The 19,538-nt window shown below is 33.4% G+C and overlaps 1 protein-coding gene across 1 annotated transcript; it reads left to right on the top strand.

Moving 5' to 3' along the window:
• Nucleotides 1–6,193: 6,193 nt before the first annotated feature.
• On the top strand, nucleotides 6,194–15,702 carry LOC126830491 (neuronal acetylcholine receptor subunit alpha-7-like). The gene is made up of 4 exons (XM_050560879.1): nucleotides 6,194–6,200; nucleotides 9,710–9,925; nucleotides 10,325–10,596; nucleotides 15,649–15,702. Exons 1-4 carry the CDS (start codon nucleotides 6,194–6,196, stop codon nucleotides 15,700–15,702), a joined length of 549 nt encoding a protein of 182 aa, XP_050416836.1.
• The last annotated feature ends 3,836 nt before the right edge of the window (nucleotides 15,703–19,538 follow it).

The following is a 19,538-nucleotide window of genomic DNA, read 5'->3' as shown; positions in this document are numbered from 1 at the left end:
CCAAATGCCATATTAGTCACACTTAAATTGTAAGCTTATGTTATCAATGGTTTCAAAGCGGACATTTTGCAATACATAAAGTTTCGGCAACAGTCTTTTTTATACGCCCACATTTTCATGTGGACGTATATTGTCGTCGCCCCTGTCCGTCCCACCGGATGTCCACAATTGTTTGTGGACACTCTACAGGTCACAATTTTTATCCGATTTCAACGGAACTTGAAATGTAGGTTTATCTCCCTAAGATCTTGGTTCCTTTTGATATTGGCATGTATCCGACTGTAACTTCATGGATTATGGCCCCTGATTGTACGAAAAATCGCGTTTTTAGCGGTCATAATTTTAACCCGAATTTGTTGAAAATTGAAATGTAAGTTTATAACCCAAAGATCTCGGTTCCTTTTGATATTCGCGCATATCGAACTGTAACTTCCTGAACTATGGTCCCTGATTGTACGAAAAATCACATTTTTAGCTTGTGGACACTCTACAGGTCACAATTTTTATCCGATTTAAAAAACTGTTTTAATATATTACTGTTACACCCTAAGGATGGTTGAGTTCGAATTTCATGAAAATCGGCCCAAACTGAGAGACAAAATGGCTGCCCGTCGTTCTCAAATAGTGTAAAAATATGGTATATCAAGGTTGTGGACCCTCTAGAGGTCACAATTTTTTCTTCTGATTTTGATAAAACTTGAAATGTAAGTTTACAACCCAAAGATCTCAGTTCCTTTCAATATTTGCGCATATCGGATCTTAACTTCCTGAATTATGGCTCCTGATTGTACGAATCGTCGCATTTTTAGCTTGTGGACCCTATAGCGGTCATAATTTTTATCTGATTTAAAAAAACGTTTGAAAATATCACCCATACACCCTAAGGATGGTTGAGTTCAAATTCCGTATAAATCGGACCAAAACTGACAGACAAAATGGCCGCCCCTCGTACTCAAATAGCGTAAAAATATGGTATATCAATAATGTGGACCCTCTAGAGATCACAATTTTCTTCTGATCTTGATAAAACTTGAAATGTAAGTTTATAATCCAAAGATCTTGGTTCCTTTCGATATTCGCGCATATCAGATAGTAACTTCCTGAATTATGGCCCCTGATTGTACGAAAAATTGCATTTTTAGCTTGAGGTCCCTCTAGTTGTCACAATTATTATCATATTCAAATATATCACTGTTACACCGTAATTTTTGTTGAGTTCAAATTTTGTGAAAATCGGGCCAAAACTGTCTGACAAAATGGCTGCCCCTCGTATGCAAATAGTGTAGAGCATCTGGTATATCAAGCTTGTGGGCCCTCTGGAGGTCACAATTTTGATCCGATTTTGATGAGAGTTGAAATACATGTTTATAACCCAAAGATCTTGGTTCGCGCATATCGGATCGTAACTTCCTGAATTATGGCCCTTGAAAGTACAAAAAATCACATTTTTACTCTTAGCTTGCCGTCCATGTAGAGGTCACAATTTTTATCCGATTTAAAAAAACATGTGAATATATCACCATTACACACTAAGATCTTGGTTCCTTTTGATAATCGTGTATATACGAACGTAACTTCCTGGATTATGGCTCCTGACTGTTCGAAAAATCACATTTTTAGCTTGCAGATTCTCTATGTCACAATTTTTTTTTCGATTTTAAAAAACGTTTAAATATTTCACCATCCCACCATAATGAAGGTTGAATTCGAATTTCGAGAAAATCGAAATGAAACTGCCCGACAAAATGGCCGCTCTTTGTACCCAAATTGTGCAAAAGTATGCAATACGAAGGTTCTGGTCCCTCTAGAGGTCATAATTTTTATCTGATTCTGATGAAAATTAAAACATATCTTTATATCCCAAAGATCTAAGTCCCTTTTGATATTTGTGCATTTCAGACCATAACTTTTGGATTATTGCCCCTGATTGTACAAAAAATCCTGTTTGTTTTTAGCTTGTTCTCTATCCATCTCTTGCAAAATGTGGGCATATCCTGTCTGGCAGCCGCTTGTTTTCTCTACAGATTATCACCTTATAAATGAAAAATTCATGTAGATGCTTAATATCTGTAACACAATGTCTTGTTGCGCTATCCTGAAATAAACATTGAACTATTTGGTGTATTCTAACGGTCTCAGACACCATATTGTGTCTTGGAACCAAATCTTAAATGTAACACTATCTTGTGTCACGCTATCCTGTGATACAGCTGAGCACTAAATCAGATTTGTAACTAACTTAATTAGCAAAACAAGATGACTTATCATCACTATCCCACACCCTTGCACTTGTCTGGAAGGCACAAGGCAAAACAACTTCTTGGAATATCAATGGGACTAGTCAGTAGATTCATACTCTGATCACTGTAGCTCAGCAATGCAGGGTAGCTACTCCATGTAAGGTTTGCACAACAACCTTTGCCTACCTCAGCCAGCTAATCAGCCAATACATCAGAAAATAAAATACTATAAGTTGATGTTTGTTCAAAGTTTCAGAAATATTTCTTGAACGGATAATGAAATATGTTGCAGAAACAAAATCGGGACAGGAGGACAGTCATCAGAAAATAAAACAAGATGTCTAGTCATCAACATCCCGCGCCCTTGCACTTGTTTGGAAGAAATAAGGAAAAATAACTTCTTTATGCTATTGGTAATGTATACATGTAGCTGTTTGTATTGTTACAAAGTTTTGAGCAAATCAATGAAAGAATAGTACATTTGCAAATACCCAAATAACCTAGAACAGGAATCATATATCCTATAATTTATGCAATGTATCATTACGATTGTACTGCAGACATTTACGCTGGCATGTAAATGATTTAGTACAATCCTCACATTTATTCATGTTTCTTCCTCTCTGTAACAGTAATAAATGTACATGTATACAAGCAAGGTTTTTAAAATTAATGATGAATAGTTGAATGTGTATTTAAATGAGTTTTATGAGTAAATGATTTACTACAAAAATCTCTTCTCCTTTAGGAATGTCCAGAAACTGATGAGAAAATGGTTTATGAAAGCATAACATTGAAGCGGCAAAATATAGATATTCAAGTAACAATTATACAAAAAATTGAACTTAACAAAATACAATATGTTGATCATGTTAGACTTTCGTAAAGTAAATAATGAGTGAATCATATACTATAACTGAAAAAAAATTGGTATTACAGGTGCACATAATGTAAGTTCTACATCCTCTTATTTTGAATTTCTCAGATTTGATAATTTTATGTGTTTCTAGAAATTCCTAAATAGCAAAAGGCTCAACTAATGTAATAGGTTGATGTGTGTACAAAGTTTCAAAAAGATATCTTGAACGGTTTATGAGATATGCTCTGGAAACAAAATTGTACACCAAAAACTAAGTCAAATTTGTTTCTATGGAATTACACAAAATATCAATCCCATAAATTCCTAAATAGCAAAAGGCACAACTACTATAATGGTTAGATGTCTATACAAAATTTCAAAAAGATATCTTGAATGGTTTATGAGATATGATCCGGAAACAAAATTATACACCAAAAACTAAGTCAAATTTGTTTCCATGGAAACACACAAAATGTCAATCCCATAAATTCCTAAATAGCAAAAGGCACAACTACTGTAATGGGTAGATGTCTATACAAAGTTTCAAAAAGATATCTTGAATGGTTTATGAGATATGCTCCGGAAACAAAATTATACACCAAAAACTAAGTCAAATTTGTTTCCATGGAAACACAAAAAATATAAATCCCAAAAATTCCTAAATAGCAAAAGGCACAACTACTGTAATAGGTTGATGTGTGTGCAAAGTTTCAGAAAGATATCTTGAACAGTTTATAAGATGCTCCGGAAACAAAATTGTACACCAAAATATAAATCCCAAAAATTCCTAAATAGCAAAAGGCACAACTACTGTAATAGGTTGATGTGTGTGCAAAGTTTCAGAAAGATATCTTGAACAGTTTATAAGATGCTCCGGAAACAAAATTGTACACCAAAAACTAAGTCATTTTTGTTTCCATGGAAACACAAAAAATATAAATCTCAGAAATTCCTAAATAGCAAAAGGCACAACTACTGTAATGGGTAGATGTCTGTACAAAGTTTCAAAAAGATATCTTGAACGGTTTATGAGATATGCTCCGGAAACAAAATTATACACCAAAAACTAAGTCAAATTTGTTTCCATGGAAACACACAAAATGTCAATCCCATAAATTCCTAAATAGCAAAAGGCACAACTACTGTAATGGGTAGATGTCTATACAAAGTTTCAAAAAGATATCTTGAATGGTTTATGAGATATGCTCCGGAAACAAAATTATACACCAAAAACTAAGTCAAATTTGTTTCCATGGAAACACAAAAAATATAAATCCCAAAAATTCCTAAATAGCAAAAGGCACAACTACTGTAATAGGTTGATGTGTGTGCAAAGTTTCAGAAAGATATCTTGAACAGTTTATAAGATGCTCCGGAAACAAAATTGTACACCAAAATATAAATCCCAAAAATTCCTAAATAGCAAAAGGCACAACTACTGTAATAGGTTGATGTGTGTGCAAAGTTTCAGAAAGATATCTTGAACAGTTTATAAGATGCTCCGGAAACAAAATTGTACACCAAAAACTAAGTCATTTTTGTTTCCATGGAAACACAAAAAATATAAATCTCAGAAATCACTAAATAGCAAAAGGCACAACTACTGTAATGGGTAGATGTCTGTACAAAGTTTCAAAAAGATATCTTGAACGGTTTATGAGATATGCTCCGGAAACAAAATTATACACCAAAAACTAAGTCAAATTTGTTTCCATGGAAACACAAAAAAATATAAATCCCAGAAATTCCTAAATAGCAAAAGGCACAACTACTGTAATAGGTTGATATGTGTGCAAAGTTTCAGAAAGATATCTTGAACGGTTTATGAGATATGCTCCGGAAACGAAATCAGACCGGACGAACGGACAGACGGGCGGACAGACGGACGAACCCCGTTTCAATATCCCTCCCTAACTTCGTTCGGCGCGGGATAATAATAGGTTGCAATGAATGAAAAGTGTTATAAAGGTAACTTGGCCAGTTTCTGAGATATGCTCTAGACAGTCTAGGATAATAATTATTATATACCAAAAACTAAGTCATTGTCAAATGTGTAGTAAAAATTCAAAATTTATTCAACAGAGGAAGTTGTTTAAATTTAAACACAAAAATTATTTTAAAATCTAAGAAATTCTAAATTAGCAAAAGGCACAACTACTATAATAGGTTGCTGTTTATACTAAGTTTCAAAAAGATATCTTGAATGGTTTATGAGACAAATTCCTAAACAAAATTTTACACCAAAAACTAAGTCAATTTTGTGTTCCTGAAAACACAATAAATATAAATCCCAGAAATTCCTAAATAGCAAAAGACACAACTGCTGTAATAGGTTGATGTGTGTACAGAGTTTCAAAAAGATATCTTGAACTGTTTATGAGATACGCTCCGGAAAAGAAAACGGGACGGATGGACCGACACATTTTAATAGTCCCCTGCTTTCTTCGAAAGGCGGGGGAAATCAAATAAAATGAAATGGGGTTTAACGTCCTACTGTTCTGCTCCTAAACTGGACTAATGGAGACGGGAATATGCCATACAGTGTCCTATGAGGGAAATTTTGCCCAGGCAGCGGCGCTACGGCCTACTCTTATATCGAATCCCAACAGCCAAGGGATCTTTTACATGCACGCCAATATGTACACGGGACCTCGGTTTTTTCGTCCCATCCGAACGAGACAGCTGTCCTTGTCAGGCCCTCCGTCCTGCATCACTGACAAGGGGAAACCACGCCGGAAAATCTGGATGAACTTTCTCGGCCAAGGGAGGGATCGAACACCCAACCTTCAGGCTAGCGAGCCAGCGTCTTACCCACTTAGCCATGTGATCCCCGAAAGGCGGGGGACAATAATCTATCAATACATCATGAAAGTGACGAGTACAAACCTTGGTTTGACCAAGGTATATCAAACGTAATAAAAGTTGTTTACAAACAAGATGCCATATGTTAAGCAATTGTTTTAATTACAAAATGCAGCATGTCAAGACCAATTCAATATGAATTATCTATCAGAAAGCACTGTGTGGTCACTATAACAATATTAACTTGGTAACACACTGTTAATAATGCTACATATTTACATTCCTAGGAAACATGATGTGTAAATCCAGACTATGGGAATTACCAAACCTAACCAATAATTGGTATTTCCCTCTACGGACATAAACCAGCGGCTGCCAGGCAGGATACGACCACATTTTCGAGAGATGGATAGAGAGCAAGCTAAAAAGAAAGTGATTTTTCCTACAATCAAGGGCCATAATTCAAGAAATTACAATTCGATATGCGCAACTATCAAAAGGAACCGAGATCTTTGGGTTATAAACTTACATTTCAAGTTTCAACAAAATCAGATATACCATATTTTTACGCTATTTGAGATTGAGAACGAGGGGTGGCAATTTTGTCTGTCAGTTTTAGGCCGATTTTCACGAAATTCGAACTCAGCCGTCCTTAGGGTGTAACGGTGATATAATAATACGTTTTTTTAAATCGGATAAAAATTATGACCTCTATAGTATAGGGTCCACGAGCCAAAAACGCGATTTTTCGTACAATCAGGGGCCATAATTCAGGAAGTTACGGTCCAATATGCGCGGATATCGAAAGGAACCAAGATCTTTGGGTTATAAACTTACATTTCAAGTTTCAACAATATCGGATAAAAATTGTGACCTCTATAGGGTCCACAAGCTAAAAACATGATTTTTCGTACAAACAGGGGCCATAATCCATGAAGTTTCGATCCGATACATGCCAATATCTAAAGCAACCAAGATCTTTTGGAGATAAACCTATACTTCAAGTTTCGTCAAAATCGGATAAGAATTGTGACCTGTAGAGTGTCCATAAACAAATTGTGGACGGACGGACAGGGCCGACGACAATATACATCCACATGAAAAGTAAAGTATGGTTCTGGTTAGAACTGAGTAGAAGAATGCCTAATTCTGAAATGTCGTTAATGTTTTTTTTATATTAACAACTTACATTCTATAGCTAGATCAACTGATTTTAACCAGGCAGAATGATACAACATCTCATATTCCACAAGTATCCTAGCTATTCGATTATAATTACGAATAATCTTCTTAGCTTCTTCACTACTCAGGCATTTTGGATGCAACTAAAAATAGAGAACATAAAATATAATACATTTTTAATATTACACATCACTGATGAGCCTGTTCTTACTTTTAGGGCTTAATGAATTCCATTCGAGAAATTAATGTTTAATTAGCTGAACAAATCTCCAAAACCTTAGCCCATGTATCGTAATCAAGGGGAAGCAATTCGGCAAAATGTTTGTTCGACTAATGTCCTCCACCTCAATATCAATTTCATATTTATATCTTGCGATAACACAATAGTAAAGTAAAAAGTTACCCTAAATATATCCATGGGTTCTATGATACGCTCAGATAGTTGACGAGCCCAAGATATTTTACCAGATACTGGAGGCATGTTTCGAGGTAAGGGTGGATGTTCTCTAAATCGATGATACATCTACAATAGAATAATAAATTTTGATTTTTAAACCCACAGCATAGGAGACACGCCTTACAGATACTGTAGATGCTTTTGAAAACAAGCCAACGATGAGACTGATGTCGCCTCACTTAACTCTAAAATAAATAGATAACATTTGTTAATTACTTGCTCAAATTGCTTACCAGTCTGCTTAATAGACAAGAAAATACTCATTATCGAGCTTAGTCAAGGTATTAATGTAATGAAACTATACACCACGTTTCATCACACTCACTCAATTAGAATCAGTTCCAAGCACACTAATCAAATTGCTTATCGCTGTTTTGCCTAAGCAGTACAAATGGATATGCAATTGTCACTTGTTTTATCTTTCGTTAAAACAAATCTATATAAAGTTTAAACTATTCATAGAGAACACTGAAGGTTTCCTTAAAAAAATAAAATTGTCCTCCTTCAAAGACTCCAAGGCCCTTGTAAAAACAGCACTGTGATTGTTGGGAAGACTTTCAGTATTTGGTAATATTTTATTTCACTGAAATTTGTTGTAATATATTGTACTCTTAGTCCGTATATGATCAAACATTTTCCAATTGAATTTATTTTGTGTTTCAATAAAACAACAGCTCTTATTTCATGACACACAAAATGACAATGTTCTGGTTATATGTGATCCCTATAATTTCTTTCCAATATTTCAACACAGTGGTAGGAAAATTAGGCAAGGTACAAGCTTTCAATCAATAATTTATTTAAAAGCCGTTGATTTTATGATTGCAAATTGTTAATCTGATAAAACCATCAGAATTTTGAGAACAGAATAAATATTGCCTATTATAAAGTAAATGGTCATTAATAAAATACATTATAAGGTTACGTGCAATTAATAGTGTCCACGTGTACAATCAGATAAAATTAATCGGTTATTTCTTCTGATCATTTAGTAAACATTTTGATAGCTCTGTTTAAACATGACCCCTTTTAGATGTAATTAGTGTCACACAATCTTGTTACTAACAATGCAAAGTAAAAAAATCTATGAAATTGTATGGCATTATTTTTATTCATTTTAACTTGATTTTTGAATTAAATCTGATTTTCGTAAACACCATGATGTCATGTCAAGTATTATTTTACTCTTCAGCTATAAATGAGATTGCAGTATTTGTTACACCCCCACCCCACCCTTTCTTCAGTTCATAGCTGTAGTACTAGTAGACTGGCATGGAGTCTAAGGAGATACTAGTTATGTCATTATTCAGTACTAATTTCACCAGTGTATACCTGGCTTGTATGCCTAAGCATATGACATGCTAGAAAAACAAGGGTGACAGCAATATACAACCCCATTTCAATTTATTAATAGGTAATTTTTTCTATGAATGTACATTATATTTAATATTAGCGGTATATATGCTTATTGGAATTTCGAAATTACTCTCTGTATAATGGCTTGGATTCTTTACAATTATTTTCTATTAACAACAAATACATGGATAATGATTAAAGGCTCAATACCACTCTTGTTGTAACTGAATAATATGTCCCAATCTTTATTCTGGTCAACAAATTGTACTATTTTACAATATTCCAATTAATTGGCTATACAAATTTCATCTTAACACACCTAATTTAAAAAATTGGAAAAATTCAACTAAATGATTTGAAAAGCCTGACGTAAAGCTTTTCAAATGTGACTTGGATTTAAAAATATTTTTGAACCCTCTGGACAAGTAAAATAGGATTTAATGGATAATTTACACAACAGGTAGGACACTAACACATCTAGTACTTAGAATAAGGCTATTTTTTATTTTTTGGAGCTGTCAAGCAAGCAAGAGTGTTATTGTCCCTTTAAGGCAGATAACACATATGAATGTAGCAGACTCTAATCAATATGTAACCATGATATAGTAGAGATGGACAGTTCTAGCTGACAGAGACCAAGGTACACTCAGTCTGCTCATCACTCTTCCAGCCTGAATTAAATAGAAGGGAAAGTTTTACATTCAAATTTTCATGTTATATAGGAAATAAAAACTGCATACAACATGACTTGTGTAGCTCAAGTTTTTGGATTTACAATTCTTTATGTATTGTTCATAACTTATGATGTTACAGCACAATCAATAGACGATTTATTAAGGCTTGGCGATTACTTAGAAACAAGAAATCCTAAGAAACTCCGACCCTTAAAAAATCAAAGTGAGCCGCTTAATGTCTACATAGATTTCTATTTATTAAATATCATTGGATTAGACGATATTCAACAGAACTTAGATATTAGTGTTGTGTTTAATATGTCTTGGAAAGATGATCTGTTGTCGTGGAATGAGAGTGAATTTGGAGGAATCAAATCATATGTGCCATCAAGTGATATCGTTTGGCTGCCAACCCTAACCTGCTTTAAATATGTTGGAAAAATGAATATATTTGAGGATAGTTGGCAAAGAGTTCGAGTTCATTCAGATGGAATAGTTGTGTGGCAAGTCCAAAAATCATTAAATCTTATTTGTTCACTAAACATGCAATACTTCCCAAATGACAATCAAACCTGCGAATTGTTCTTTTACACACTTCAATATACATCAGATGAAGTAGTCTTACTTTCAAATTCGCACGAGGGTAGAAACAGCCTCTATGACAATAGTAACGGTGAATGGGAATTAAATGCTGTTTTAACTCGCACAGAATTATATCAAATCGATTATTCATCATGGGTTGTCCTGTTCATAGTTACTATCAAAATTGATCGTTTGTATTATTTCTTTCTTCAAAATGTGATTATACCCATCTTTATGCTGTCATTCTTAAATTTGTTTACTTTTTGCCTGCCGGATGACTCTGGGGAAAAGATTTCCTTCTCGTTGACAGTGCTTCTTTCGCAGACAGTTTTCCTGAGTACAATAAGTGAATCTCTGCCAACCACTTCATTACATCTTGTTTACATTACTATGTACATGAACTGTCTGTTAATAATCAGCTGTTCAATATCAATAGCATCCATCGTTCTACTTTATTTTCACCATCACCGAAAAAAATTAGAGAAACTATCCAGAAATGAATCATTAAAGGAGCCACGAGTTCAAGACACATTCAAAAGTGCAAAGATTCATCCCATGCCATCAGCACAGAATCAAAGTTTCAAGAAACGCTTGCATTTTAGGTGTTTTTTCTGCACTCTTGATACGATGCTGTTTATAATTTTCTTTAGCGTATGGTTGCTAATCACTGTTGTGTTTATTATAACAATAATATTCAAAAATAGCATAACAGGGTTTCCAGAATTGGACAATTCCAGTGGTAACAGAAAGATATTCTAGCCGTTACTTGTATGTACACATTCATTTGGTTTACAAAAAAATGAATTTACTATTACCAATAACTGTTTGACTAACATAAATAAATTTTTGATATAACAAATCAAATTAATTTTTTAAAATTTATCTTTGAAGTTACAGTCACACCTATTCAAGGTGATGGACACCACGCGTTAGCAGCACAAACTTTATTAAAATTGAAAATTACTGGCCACATTATAAATATATACTAAATATGCTTGGTAACAGATGAGCATCTTGAAGTTCGGGTTTTTAGTACAAGACTATACAATACAAAGGTAATTCACAATATTTAAACATTATGTAAGATTTTAATAAAAAGCTGGATGTTCTTGCTATAATAATTCCAAAAAAGATAATTTGAAATGAATATATTGAAAATTTCAGTCAAATTACTTTATTCTAAGGGAAGTTATGAGTGTTTAAAATTTTTACAAGACAGTCTTAATTGTGAAGTACCACTGCTACGATAATAAACAAAATCTTGATCATCTATTTTATTGTTAATTATTAAATGGTGTGAGTGTTTTCATCCATTAAATATCTAGGGAGTTGATTATGGGCTTGTCAAGTAAATAAATGCTTAATTAATAATTTATAAAACATTTGAAGCGAAAACAAAGACCTGCATTAGGCAGATTTAGCTTTTAGTTTTACATCTTTGTACATCCATTATTATTGTTGTTGTGGTCAAAACTTTGGTTTGGTGAGCTTTATAAACCTGCTATTTTTGCACATTTCAATTTTTCCTGCACCAAGCACGGTGTAATTATTTCATATTAATTAGTATTCATAAAATTATGTCTGGACACTGATCATGTTAAGAATGAAATTGTTTTCAAGGATTTTATCAGGAAGTTTGACTAGTTGTATCTCTAAAAGTTCAATTGATTTAATAAAAAAATTTTTTTTTAAGACATTGTGTTTATACTTAATATATTAGGTCTCTAGTATATTCATATATGTCATTTTTGAAAGGCATTTAAGATGATTTATCAAACTTTATAATCCACCCCTAGACCTACAATACAGTCAATTTCTATGTCATTCTGTTAGGATGGGTATCTTTAGGTAGTACATGTATTTTTAAATATCCTGTACACAAAAAGTATGGCGTGCCATTTAGCTTTACTTTAGCATAGTTGTGCCATGTTGATAAACTTTGTTAACATGTATGAAGTAATATAGTTGTCTAATATAGCTGTCAAAATTTTGATTAGCACTTTTGGTCATTTGAGGTGCTTTTACAATCTATCATGAATATAATCAACAGTTTACTTTTTATTTACCATAATAGTAAAGGCCTATTTACAGTACCGTACAGTAAATTTGGGGGGTTATTGTTGGAAAATATTAATATTTTTTCTTCAAATATTGTGCATAACTTGCAAGTTACTAATGTCATTTGACATGAAATGTATTGTGGATGGTATTTTCGACACCAATCATTTATGGGTGCTAAAAGAATTCCAACTGCAGACAACATATTTCATGTTGATGTCTTTCGAGAGCTGCCTTCGGTTCCTTCGGGAGCTGCCTTCTTACTCTTACCTGTCTCTAATTCCGGTAGACCTAGATCTACTGCCTAGCCATGGCTTGCCTGTCTCATTGTTATAATATTACGCTGAACATGAGTGGATTCCTGTACTCCCATATTGCCAAAGATTTAAATTGTTATGATTATATTATAATTAGACCTTAATAAATGCCAATGTTAATAAGATTTAAATTGTTATGATTATATTATAATTAGACCTTAATAAATGCTAATGCTAATGATTTGAGTTTATTTAAACTGCCTTTTCATCTGAAGTTCTACACCATATCATGGCTAAAATCATTATTGCAGGTCTGTAAAATGTGTGATATTGTATCAAACTTGAAAAAGAAAGAAAACAATATTTGATTTATTTGAAAAAATAACCTGTCACCTTCCACTTCTTACCTTTGTAATAACTTCCACTTCCGCGCCATATTGAGTTAACATAGAAGAGTATTTAGCTTCAATATTTAATTTGGGGATATTCAGATACTCAAATCTGAAATATAATAATATAATTATAAAACTAATACAGCCACAGGAAGTAAATTGAATTTTTGTGTAGGCCTGTATTAAAGGGGGGGGGGGGGGGTTGGGGGACTGGTGTAGAATGGGCTGCAGCCAGGGACCCCAATATTAAAGGGGCTTTGCACCTTAAAAATGTCAAATGGTACAGTACAATTTAACATGGGGGACATAAAATTCTCTATTAATTTTCAGTGAGTATGACAAACAATGGCCAGAATATGCCCACCTTTCGACTGTTGATACAAGGGCTCCAGTGACATTTTTAACCAGAGGTCCCATACAAGCTTTATCCAGCGCTGCATTTCAAAATGTGAACACAAAGATAAATCTTTGAAATTTAAGATTCAACCGTTTAGGAAATTCAATATTCTCTCTTATGCCTCAACAAACAATCTCACTAAGGTTTAATGTATTCTGTTGAGAATTCTGTCCTGCATTAAGCTTATATAACAAAGAAGCTCAGCTTTATGGGTTGTAATTACTGATTTTATTAATATTATATGAGATATATATTACATGTCAAAATGTGCAAAACATATTTAATATATTTGTGAGCAAAATTTTTTATCAGGTTCTTTTTCATATCCTAATGAAACACTGAGTCTTAAAATGTTTTGTCAAGAACTTTGTTCAGTATCGCCTACATAAATTTAAACATAAATGCTTAGATAACTTCTCAATTTTCAATTCAAAGATTCTGAATTGCGATACTGTTCTTTCCATGACTAAACGAAAAACAATCCCTGTAAATTTGAAAAAAATAATATTAACAACTCTGAGCATTTAAAGATTCTGGCCTGACAATAGCCTTTGTGGGCACATAAAAATCAGCTTTCATAAGACAAAATACCAAAAAAGACATTCAATATTTGCCAAATGAATCTTGATATAAAATAAAGCATTATCAATTACTTAAAACAAATCCCACCTCACTAATAGATTCAGAGAATTTACTGTAGTTTTCATCTTTTTAAAACAGGTATCCATGAACGTTTGTAGACCATTCTATAATTTAGAGAAAGAGAATGGATTTTATACATTTCATTTAAAGGACAATATTGGTGTCAGCCATTATCACATTTGGTAGAATAGGTTAAACACGTTCCAAATATAATTTTAACACAGAGATCATTACAAAGATAGATGCATAATAAATATTTGAAGAAATGTAAGTGACAAAAGCAAAAGGAAAACCTAGTTATTCTTCTATATAACTGACTGAAGTAACGAGCGATAACAAATACACAGGCAAATTCTTGCTCACTGATAATTCCCTCGATGATCATTGAGTATATGTTGAGATTTAACCAATTTTGTGTTCCAATGTTAACACAGTAAGCCAAAATATAAATTAGTAACATTCAATCTTTTGATAGGTTGCCAGGCAACGGAACATACGCCCACAGCAGCTAAGTTGTCCGGGAAGTCCACAAGGGTTGTCAAATATTTTTTTCTTTTGTCAAAAATGAAAACATTTACCACACACTAAATAATGATTACTAGTAACAACCCATTTGGCTTCTAGTTCTGCCATATTCAAACATTTAGCATACAAAACATTTAATATCAATTGCCATAATCATCGGAAATCGTTGAAAATGGATAGGTTTCTTCGTCTCAAGACCTTAAACACTGTGTATAAATTTAAAGTCAGTCGGATATCAACTTTAACCTCCAGAACGTCCACAATATTTTTTAGAGTGATCAAGGGGCAAGGGCCATTACTCAGACAGTAATTATCAGAAATAGTTGAAAAGCAATAGGCTTCTTCATTTCATGACCTTATATAAATTTAAAGACAATTGGATATTACTTTAGCATCTAGAGCGTCAACAAGATATTTCAAAGAGCTCAAGGGCCATAACTCTGGGAGTAGAACGTCCACAAGCAATTTTGAATGCCAGACTGCAGGACGGACGGAGGCGACAACAATATCCGACCACTAGGCGTATAAAAATGTAATTGTGAGGAGCTTTCCCCCCTCACTAATCGAAATAACACATCAGATCAACCAAACTCAATACTTTATTTTGATCTAAATCGACGTTTTTCACCAAATAATACCAATAAGGGTAATACAGTCAATCATTAAATAAATATCCCACCTCAAGCTCTGTAAGCTGACGACAAATATCTTCGAAATCCATATCAAAATCAACTTTTCTCTGGTCTAAAACATCATATGGTTTCTTCTTTATGCAGAAGAATATTTGCTGAAATCTTGCAGAAAATGGTTCTATTCCTTCAATCTTTGAATCTATCAGTGCCGAGAAGGCATCAAAGTTATTCAACAAACGAATAATCTATTGGTAAAAAAAATATTCTCATTAGTTATGTTCGATATAAACAAAAGCAATTAATGAAGGATGTTGTTCAAAACAACCAGTTTCGTTCAATTAAATGAATTATTCAAGTCATACAAATTTCAGTTAGATCAGATTGTAAATGAAGCTTCTGCAAAAAAACAACTTAGACAAATTTCGGAAGAATTGATCATAATTGAAGCTTCTATTACATTAAAGAAATGTGGACGACAGATGGGTAGACAGGTATATAATCACATTAAAATATGGCTGTATAAAAAATGTTTATGAAAAAAAATTTGTTCATTTACATACAAAATTATTTCAATCAATTTTTTTTTTTTTTAGAGATTCATTGTTTCAACAATTACTTATAATGAAATATATAAGGTTAAATTTTGATGTCCTGATAACCAAATCATATAAATTTACCTTATCCAAACGTTTACAGAAAGTTTCAAATTTTCCAAAGATATACATCTCTGAGAATTCAAAAGGTTTTTCACCAGGAGTTTCTTCAATCTTCTTTTTTGTTCTTTGAAAAACTGACTGGTAAGTTCGGTAAAGTTTGACACAATTCTTTAATTTCTGCACAGCTTCACTTTGAGGTTGATCCCAAACCCCATTCACGCCTTCCTCGGTAATATAATTTTTACATGCAGTAACCATCTGATTAGTTACCTTATAAAGAACAGATATTAAATTGATCAAAACTACAGGGGGAAAAGCTACACAATTAAAGAATTTTATATATTCGAAGTATCAGTGCATTTATTAAATATATTCCAAAAGCAATGGTAGCAAGATTATGGGCTCATTAAATTAACATTAATTATTGCACATCTAGATCGTAATTACTTTTCTTGATCTAAGTTCACTCGCAGAATAATCGAAATAGTTCATACATCATTCTGTTTGCTTTAATTTGCACTTCTATTTAGTGGTGTTTTTTGTGGTCTGAATCCTATCATCTTTTGTAATAGAGGGCTAAATCTATTAGTTAAGGCCAGCTCAATTTTCATCAAGGTTGTTGAGATGTAAATAAAGTTAGGGCATGTGATTGTCGGGGAGATTGTAGGTTAGGGTTAGGGTAAGCATTAAGGCTAGGTCCAGGGTTAGGGTTGGGATTAGCGCTAGCCCTGTTTACATCTTGTGACCTTTGACCAAACTTGAAGTTGGCCTTATCAAATAGATCTAATGTATTAGAGTTGTCTGCGTATTACAAAATGTCAAGGTATTTGAATAAATATAGCGGTCAAGATTAGCTGCTTTTAATATATGGGTGGGAGTTTTCACAATTAAACCTGTATCTGTTATATATAAACTTTTCAAAAAGATATTGTTAATGTTTTCAGAAATGAATAGTTCATTTAAACCAAGCCGTAGCCCCATTCCTTCAACGTTCAAAGTATTGTTTCTAGTAATGCCTTGAAGTTATCACTAGTGTGGGATATATTGGCCTGCAGTCAACTTAGAAACCAGACCCAGAGGAAAGTAACTAATACAAAACACCTCTTTAATGGGGCTGAAAATATGTATTGTATGGTTAGGAATGGTCTATTGCAAATCAAAGCACTATCATGCTCTCCAGAAGAGCAATTTCTAAAATAAACATTAACCTTAATAAAAAGAGAAGTCATTCTCTCTGATGTGTTGTAATATCGTGATATACTGTGAATCATTCTGATGGCATTAATCAAACCAACTAAACAATCAATCATTGAAACCTGTAATACAAATTGTTATAACAAATATTTTATATTTGCAGAACAGTATATCAACACGATTAAGAAAAATATTTAACATCAGATTTGTTTCATTAATAGTAATAAAACTATGTCATGCACGTATATAAAGTATTCAAAGGACAACAAATTTGTTACATTATCTAATAGTTCCAGAGGGGGTTCGAATAGTTCTGAATTTCAATAGAGTTCCTATTTTATGCCCCTATATTTTATATAGTCCATTTTGAATTTTATTCTGCATCATGTTCAATTTCAATGGCTTTAACAGTCAAAATGTAAACAGAAAAATAACTCCTCAAAACATGCTTGAAATTTACGATCCAAAAATATATGATAGGGTTCTTCCTTACGGAGTATATTATCAAAATATTCTGAATTTCGACATGGTACCTCTTATGATATAAATACTTTATAAATTTTAACATAAACTGTCAAATAACTATTTATGATTTGCTTAATAGTATAATAATAATGGCACTAAAAACACATTAAAATCATCAAAGATAGGTTGCCAGGCAACAAAACATACGCCCACAGCAGCTAAGTCGTCTGAGCAGTCAACAAGTGTTGTCGCATACTTTTTCTTTTGTCAGTAATGAGAACATTTACAACATATGAAAATCTGATTACAAGTAATAACCCATGAAGTAATTATCAGAAAACATTAGAATTTGTTTTGATTGTTTGCCTTATGACATTAAACAATTTATATTACCTTTAGCCTCTAGAATAAATGAATAATTGAAATGGAGTTTTAGCCTCTAGACCGTCCACAAGATTTTTTGAAGTAATCAAGGGCCTTAACTGTGGCAGTAATTATCGGACTGGGGCGACAACAATATACGCCCACATCAAAATGTGGGCGTATAAAAATACAAAATTGCAGATACAAATTAATCAGTAGACCTACTGGATCACATCTGTATAATGGTTCACAGTATTTCTCTAGTGTATATAAATACTTGACATTGTCTTTTGCTTCATTCGCATTATCTGTAATACGTTTATCTAGTTCTTTCCATTTCTTCAGGATTTTACTTTTAGCAATATGGATAATGTTGATAGTCATGCGACATTTATGACTTTTAATCTGTTCTAATAAAGCATTAAATCTGGCTGTTAGTTGTCTCCAGTGTTCTAATTCAGCCATAGGACCAGTATCATCTGCCTCCTTTCTCATCTGATCACTCTCGGCTAATATCTACCATGCAAAAAAAAAAGGTAATTGTAATCATTTTCATAACTAAATCAATTATCAGGTCTTCACTCTTCAGTAGCTCAAAATAGTGAATAGAAGCTAGTAAAAAATCTCCCTATGTATGAAAAGGGATTTGAGAAATATTAACTTTCCGTCCCTCTTGCAGTGTTAAAGCGTGTTGGTATTTGTCAGCTTGGAGGTCAGAAGATTTGGTATTTTAATTTGACCGGAAAGAAATAAACAGAAGGTTTGAGTTTGTTTGTATCAAATATATTGTTAATTTTTCTGCGCAGGTGCTAAAAATTGGGGATTGGACAATCATTAGAGATCTTCATTTATTAATTAGTTACTGAATAAGGTTGAATGCTTTTCTTAATGTAGTCCAGCAGAACTATGGCTGAACCTTGAAATTGTATACAAAGTTTTTTATGGTTGATTTTAGTAGCTTGGAGCGTTTTGCAAAATTCAAGATGGTGTCTAAGACGGCTGCCATTTCAAATAATCCCGCATAACTCTCATAGTATTTAGTCTAGAATGATAACTTTGGCGTCTAACCTATGTTTTGGGGGTCAAGGAATGCACTGAGATGATAGTAAAATCAAACATGTCAGACAGTATGGTCCTTTAACTCTTTAGTTGCGGTTGGGGGCGATTATTTCACCGAACCAAACTATATCTAGAGAGAAACTATATATTTCTAGACATAGGAGCATAGGTGTGATACAATAACACCACATACATCCCTATCAGGGGCTCAAGGGCCACATGGGTCAATCCTGAAGAGGGAGGCACAAGCTGTTTGTTGAACATTTAAAAAAAAAAATTCTACCCGCAAAACACGAACAAAACCTCCACAAAACTAGGTAATATCAAGTTTAATCCTTTATTCGTGCTTCTGGCGGCAACCTGTGACAGCACAAGCGCAAAATACTTTATTTTCTAAGCCATCCATAATGCAGCTACCAGCAGTGCATGGTTTAGGTGGGGATGATGACGATTCATTTCCAGTTTTGGATGCCTACATCCAGCCAACTTGCTCCGGAGTCTGTCAGTGGCTCATCAGATGTGGATGCATGAGTGATACCAATGTAGTACGCTTGCTTGCAGTTACACTAGGGATGGTTTAAAATGTACAGTATTTTGCATTTGTTCTGTCGCAACGCGACTAAACAATGAAACTGAATATTACCTACTTCTGTGGATGTTATTTTCGTGTTTTGTGAATAGATTTTTTAATTGTTCAAAAAACAGCTTTGGCCCCCCCCCCCCAGCCCTTTTCACGGTCGGCCTAT

This window comes from Patella vulgata, chromosome 8 (genome assembly GCF_932274485.2).
Source record: "Patella vulgata chromosome 8, xgPatVulg1.2, whole genome shotgun sequence".
NCBI lineage: Eukaryota > Metazoa > Mollusca > Gastropoda > Patellidae > Patella > Patella vulgata.
The sequence above is the reverse complement of the archived record's forward strand: the minus strand, read 5'-3'. Positions and strand labels throughout refer to the sequence as shown.

Coding starts and splice junctions, on each gene's coding strand:
- LOC126830491 (XM_050560879.1), top strand. Junction 9,926..10,324: donor TCTGTTGTCGTGGAATGAGA/GTGAATTTGGAG, acceptor TCCTGTTCATAG/TTACTATCAAAATTGATCGT. Junction 10,597..15,648: donor CAATATCAATAGCATCCATC/GTTCTACTTTAT, acceptor TTTTTTTTTTAG/AGATTCATTGTTTCAACAAT.